This window comes from Echiichthys vipera, assembly GCF_963691815.1.
Source record: "Echiichthys vipera genome assembly, chromosome: 15".
Taxonomy (NCBI): domain Eukaryota; kingdom Metazoa; phylum Chordata; class Actinopteri; order Perciformes; family Trachinidae; genus Echiichthys; species Echiichthys vipera.
The window spans coordinates 14594790-14601784 of NC_139840.1; the positions used below are offsets into that span (position 1 = coordinate 14594790).

Here is a 6995-nt window from a genome sequence, read left to right on the forward strand (position 1 = left end):
CTTCTCTGACAAATCAATACAGAATTTCTCCTCCTGTGCCTCTGTGCGGCATTAACCGAGGACGGGCCCAAATGACCAATCACACAGTAGCAACACCACAGCTACTGGTTTGCTTGGCATGCGGCCAAACTCATACTGCTCTCACTGCCCATTACGTCACTGGGAACCCAGAGAGGTGGTTCCAAAGGACCAAAACAAATTAGGCAGCTGTCCAAAAGAGTCAGGAGGGTCTTTTGTTGGAACAATGTGTAAATATGTAGCGCTCATACACACACGGGCTCATGAAAGGCTCATGTGCACCCTTCACCTGATGTTGCATCTCTGGGGCTTGGGGACACCGACTGCTAAGGCAAAGTGATAATTTAGCCTGCAAATGTAGAATGACAACACAACCTGCTAACTGAAAGGGGACCTTTAGCTTGTGAGGCCTGTTTGTTTTTTGTGCATGCTCCTTTGTGTGTATGAGTTAGTCTGTAGGTAAATATCTATGTGTGGTCATTTATTAACCACTGCCATTGCTTTATTTCACCAGGATAATCCAGTGAAAACCAATACTGCTTTCCAAGGAAAAGGTCAAAAGTTATTTCATCCAAATAGTACATTTTTTAGTCGCAGTTAATAATTTACCACAACATATGTTATTTCCTCAGCCAGTTTGTAGATGAATTCAAGACAATACGGGATCACTGAAGTGAGGCCATAATATAATTTTGCTTAATTTAATTTACTACAAAGACTTATCACAGTTGGATTTATTATCCTGACAACAGTGTCAGCCAGGCCTACTTACTTTGTCTCTTCCCTCTGTCCTGAGGTGGACTCGCCAGTGGTTTTATCGCCATCGTTGCTTTCGCTCATTGAGCCTCCTCCAAACCTTTGCCTGAAGAGTGCTTCAAGCTGAAGCGAGGTGCTGAATACTTGGAGTTCCCCCTGACCCAGCAGGCTACGGCCACCGCAGTAACAGAAGGCACAGAGACGCTCACTGAAACAAAGAAAATGGATGGTAGGCTGGTGTTTAATTATATATACAGTGACTTAATACAGGCCTATGCATGTCACAATGAATTAAGGCCTCTCTTTTCTGGCAACAGGACTGTCTGGGCAGTAACATACTTACCGGTATAAAGACATAATGCCAACATTTGTGATGCAGGCACAGATACTGTCGCCACATACTGTACACATCCACTGATAAAACAAACCACTTGTGAAAGCCACAACAGTACAGAAGTAGCAGGCCAGAGCATTTCTCACATGCAGCTTAGCCTGTAATCTTGAGTCTAATTGTAGGAATTTTCACTTTTTATGAATACTACACAGCTTTGCTTTTAACAACATTTTAACCACATAAGGCAGTTCATTCTGCATTTATTATTCTGCAAGACGTTGAAAAAAAAACCCATTAATTTACAAGAATAACTGGACATAGAGGTGTTGCATGTTGCATGTGAGAAAGGCGTTTTGGAGACTAAGCGGTAAAGAGACAAATGGAGAGAATAGCAGCCAAGACCTGGACAGTTGAGAACTAAAACACGTGGTAAATATTTATGACATTTTTAGGTGATGAGATAGCCTTGTTAATAAGATCCCAGGAGATGCTGCCGATCTGCCCTCCATAACTAACATCGATAGCAGAGACAGGCCAAAGATTGATTACAACCTTTAACAGAGTGGCACCTGGGAGAAGAGTGTTGCCTCTACCAGCTGATGACTTCCTTTCGTTTCACCCATGCATGCTAAGTACAGGTGTGAATGCACCAGGAAGCATCAAAATCTGGCCACATATGGCCACATTGTTTAAGCAGTGTGTATGGGGTTGTGCTGAACTATGTACTCAATGACTGTCTTTGTGCATGAGGTCTTAGTGATAGGTAGTTCTGTGTATTTTGGTAGTTTTTTGTATTGTTAAACAGTAATATTTTGAAAGTACAGAAACAGCTGAGAGTGAATCTTGTGTTTTGGATGTTATTATCATACTGTCATGTGACAGTGTTGTTGTTTTTGTTCCGGTGCTCTGCACAGATCTGACACCCGTCCGCCTGCTCTTAACCCCGGCTCTCTGGAGGTCTGTGGCCACAGTTGTCTGGGAAAGGCAGTCGTGACGGCGGCACAGAGGAGTTTCTAACCTGCTTTGAATTTCTCTACTTGCTGGGACAGATGGTCCTGCTGAATTCACGGATGGAGGGCTCTGGGCCAGAGGCGAAGAGGGCTTGTCCTCCTCTGGCACCTCCGTGGCCACCATTTCCACATTTTCCACTGGCTCGATTGGTGTTTCTGATGGGAACCAAAAATAAAATGATCAGTTAGTCAGTAAGAAACGACTACGAATAAAATACCTCCAGAGCATTTATGAGCATTGCAGCCTCTTCAAAAACATTGGCCTCAATACCATTAGCTGCTCTTCAATTCACTGCCAATTATGATTGAAAATTCAGCATGCAGCTTCTGACAGATACAATCTGACATAGGGCAGGTTGATTGCATTCTAGTCAGTTTCCTCCAGGTCAAAAACACAGCCTTTATTAGTGAGATGGATGGTAAAATATGGGGACCATATGTTCAAGCACTGATTACAGCAAACCCACTGGGAACATCAAGCTCTTGCACAGAATAGCAATAACAATGGAGGCAGGGAAAAACAAGAATCTTTGATGCCAAAATGTCTCAAGAAGTGTGGTTTAATATTAATGGGGAATAGTATGCCTGAAATAGGCCTTCAGCTAAACTCAATTGTCTTACTATCATGAGTGTTTTGATCTAAATTACAAAAAGGGCTCAATTCACTGCGCTAATCATACAAAACAACTCCCAAACGTACCTCTCACTGAGAATTTGGGCCATGCAGAATTTTTATTAACATTTCATTGAAATGTAATTAGGCTAATACCGTAAAGATACAGTGTCATCCAATGGAATTACACATGACAAATACAAGCTCATTACCTACTAATGACTGAAAGCACCTGTGGAAGACTTCTTACAGTCTTGGGATATGAGTGAGGTATATCACCTTTGTTTTTCCTAACATTTAAAAGACAGGGACACAACCAGCCAATAGTTGGCCGTCAGTCGAGGTCACCTTAGTTTTTGCAGTGTGTGATTGTGTGATTGATTGCTTTATTGTTCACTAACGCAAAGTCAATATCAATTGTTCTATTACCATCAGGTTGTGTTGAAAACGTGTTAACTAGCATCTAGAGCATTTCTGTCAGTCTTCTGGTTTTCCTTTGTTCAATGATGATTACAGACTATCGCTGCCTGCGGGTACGGAGAGTTATTTCCTCTCACGCAGGCGCAGAACATATGTGCTAGATAGCCGTTGGCCGTAGTCTTTGCGCTGTGTTCATGTGCTACTTTTTGGCCGAAACACAGGTGACACAACAGTCCACCTTTGTTGCCAATAGTTCCTTGAAAATGCTTTGTGTGTCCCTGCCTTAACAATACCCTTCTTATTCTGATTAAGCTTTAATACTTTACTGTGCTACAATTTTCAAGATAAACCCGTGTTCACGTATGTTGTTTGTGATGGTTTCAAACATATTTAACATATTTTCAAATGTCATTTGCATTAAACATTTAAGTTACATTGTGCAAGTGACACAAAGCAATGGTTATACATAAGTTTAACACAGGGGATTTAAAACCCACATCTTGACCTTATCAAAGCTGAGATATACTCTGCTCAACCTCAACTGCACAAACAGACTTTGGAGAAATTGTAGATTTTATTTTGACACCTGGAGGCAGAGAGACACAGGGGTTTAAGTGGACATGGGACAAAACTCAAGTACATGTTCCCTTTTCTTTCGAAACTAAAATGAGGACAAAAATATCTTACTTTTGTTTTATTTAAAATCTGCTATTAATTGGCTATTGTTAGTGTAACGTTAACCACAGCTAATAAAAGTAAAAGCTAGTCACTGGAAGAATTTCATCCCCCAATATCTCCAGCACAGCAACAGGGCAGCATTGAGATGTATGAGAATGGGAGGCATGGTCACGTGATGTGATGTACACACATAAAAAAAGCACATAAATGGGTCTGGAGAGACTGATGGGATTTTAAAAAGCTTTTAGAGGGCATTAGCCTAGGGCTCTTTCCCACTGCACCTCAATGCCAATCTCGGAGCAGGAGAAGAGATGGAAGCAGTAAAGGAAAAAAAAAAAAATCACCAACTGCAGCTTCACAGCTCAAGCTAAACCCTTTCAATTATAGCCCTGAAGTAGAAGCATGAGGTGCCAAGAAAAAGCTCCCATCCGTCCTTCTCCAGGAGAGGGAGATGCCTATTCTACCTTTACTGAAATAGCCTTTTGAACAAGCACTTGTGCTGTCTGCATGAGGCAGCCTGGACGTGCAAGTTCAAGTATTATATCACTCCCAATGTAACCAGCGTGTACATAATGGATCATAAAAGGGGATTGCAAAGTCTCACCTGTGTCCTGAGGGCTTGTGGACTCTGTTATCTCAGTCCCATCCATGCTGTCCTCCTCATCCACAACAACCCTCCCTCTGGTGCGACCCCTAGGGTGAGAAAGAGATACAAACAAACAAACAGATGCAGTGAAAAGAACAAGAAAAAGTGCCTGGGTTTGCCTCAGGAGGGGTGCGTGTCTGTGTGTGTGTGTGCGTGTGTGCGTGTGTGTGTGTGTGTGTGTGTGTGCGTGTGCGTGTGTGCGTGTGTGCGTGTGTGCGTGTGTGTGTGTGTGTGTGTGTGTGTGTGTGTGTGTGTGTGTGTGTGTTGGGGGGTGGCAGTGCGGTCATGAATTAGTTAAATATAGTCACAGCTGTCACTGATTTTTAATGGAGGCACTCAATGTACCAGGCAAGGCGGAAGAGTGGTCATGGGGGGTGGACAATAGAGACTGGTATTATGTGGAATTTAAAGATGGAGGCAGGCCAATCTGGATAACTGTCCTCTAAAGATTCAGGTGAAGATGCTAAGTATTAAAAAAAAATAGGCACTTTAGCTTTATCATCCATAACTAAATGACTATGCCCAGGGTTATAATGAATCAACTGTTAGTGTTACTCATACACCAGAATTGAATTTACATTACATTTATTAAGCTGATGCTTTTAATCAAAGCAACTTACAATAAGTGTGTTCTACAATGAAAATATTAACCAAAAGGTGCAATAATTATGAGTGTACATAAAAATGGTCAAATAAGTCTAATTGCTTCAAGTGTATGTTCATCTTAAAAGCAACATGGAACAATACCTTTATCATTCACTGTCCCTGGAGGGATGAGGACTCATTAGAGTCTAACTGAACATGCTCTTGTTGAAATTCAAATCAGAGAAGAGATATTACTTATTATATGATAATAGCTCCCTAATTTAAGGCAGCACAAACAAAGATCTAATCGTGAGTAGGCAAGAGTCATGTTTGGTAACCTGAACAGACATAATCCTTAGGGTTGTTTGCACAATCAATAGGGGTTGTGATGTATAGAACATCTTAAAAAATGGGCATTGTTCATTGAAACTTTGGACAAAACCAATCATGCAGAGAATACACAGGCAATTCATTTTCAAATGCATTTGAAGTACAAGACAGAATGATGTATGCAATATCTACTTTCATTCTAACTCTGGTGTTTAAAGGGTAAATGGCTCAGTACAATAAACAATCCTACTGTTTTAATGATTACCGCAAAGAAACAGAATTATCATGGATTGAGCATACTGAATCACTGAATGCAGGGGCATGTAAGTCAATAAAAAAAAGCACACAGCTACAACCTCTCATTATCATATGTAATCAACAGACAGCTAGTGTATTATTGAGAGCAAGCTACTGTAGCCCATTTGTGTGTCGAACAAGCAGAGCCAGACTGACGCATAAGTCAACCAAGTGGCTGCTTAGGGCCCTGTGTAGGGATGGGCATTGATACGATTTTATTGATACCAATGCAATTCACTTATTGATTCCTGGTCAATTTTCTCGACATACGCAGGTTGTCAGTGTCAGAGCAATCTCAGTCAGAACCCATCGGCTATCTGTCAATCTAGCCTCTGGGGGCAGCAACTAATATTCCAGGCTTTCCGGTGTAGCAAGTGGTTATCAGGGCCAAAACCACCTCTTCCAAGCAGCAGTCATTATTTACCATGAGATTGGCAACCTGAGATGCGAGAATGGCGCTGGAGTTGAGAGACTGCGCCTGTATAAACAGATATCTGTATATGAATGCAGATAAATAATAACAAAAAGCTAAGTCATCAAACGATAGAGGGTTTCCATGACTGCATGAAAGCCAATGTGTTCCGCCTCTTTTGCTCTCAATATGGACTGTTTACCTGCATGCAACTAAAGCCCGCTCAGACATTGCGATTGCTAAATACTACACGGGAACCGCAATCAAGTAAAAAGAGATGTTGCGTTGATATGCTAGCTTGCAATGCATCTCTGATTTAGTGCTCTCTGGTGTGTATCTTGCTTACAGCCACTACCAGAGCTTTTTTCAATGACTTGTGTCTGAGAAAACTGAGAGCATTACAACGGCCAACAGTGTTTATAAACTGCTGCTCAGAAAATGTGAACATGCATTCATGTGCACAAAATGAAGGTTCTGCTTTCCAGCACCGACCTCGGTGAGGACCAGTCTAGACAAATATATTTTATTCTTCCTTTTCACAGCTAGACCAGGACACACACAAAAAAATGCGGACATCGTTTTAAAATTCTTTGTTATTCTAATCAAATTATCAGTGAAGTGTATGAACTACACTGCAGACTGGAGTCTCTATGAACAGTAACAAACAGAGTGACAGCTCATTTATATGAACATGTCCACTTAATTCATCGCCTCCTGTTTGAAATGTTTGTGTGGTCACTGTGCTGCAGTTTTATAAACACATCCAGGCATCATCTCATGAAACTACATCTACCAAGTAAAATAGCGATGAAGAAGAAGACCATTTTCGTATCAGAAAAAAACAAAACAAAAAAACCCTGTTAAAACACTACAATGCATTTTAACCAAGCATGGGC

General features: G+C 41.3%; 1 protein-coding gene across 3 annotated transcripts in view; it reads right to left on the reverse strand.

The window, feature by feature from the left end:
* kmt2cb (lysine (K)-specific methyltransferase 2Cb) overlaps positions 1-4477 on the reverse strand; it is a 53052-nt gene extending 48575 nt beyond the window's left edge. For all 3 annotated transcript variants that reach the window (XM_083928491.1, XM_083928490.1, XM_083928489.1), the window contains exons 1-3: positions 4434-4477; positions 2127-2274; positions 791-982 (exon numbers count right to left, since the gene is read on the reverse strand). In XM_083928491.1, coding sequence (XP_083784617.1) covers positions 791-982; positions 2127-2242 — 308 coding nt within the window. In that variant the 5' untranslated portion in view covers positions 2243-2274; positions 4434-4477. The remainder of the gene's footprint in view (positions 1-790; positions 983-2126; positions 2275-4433) is intronic.
* Between the last annotated feature and the right edge of the window lie 2518 nt (positions 4478-6995).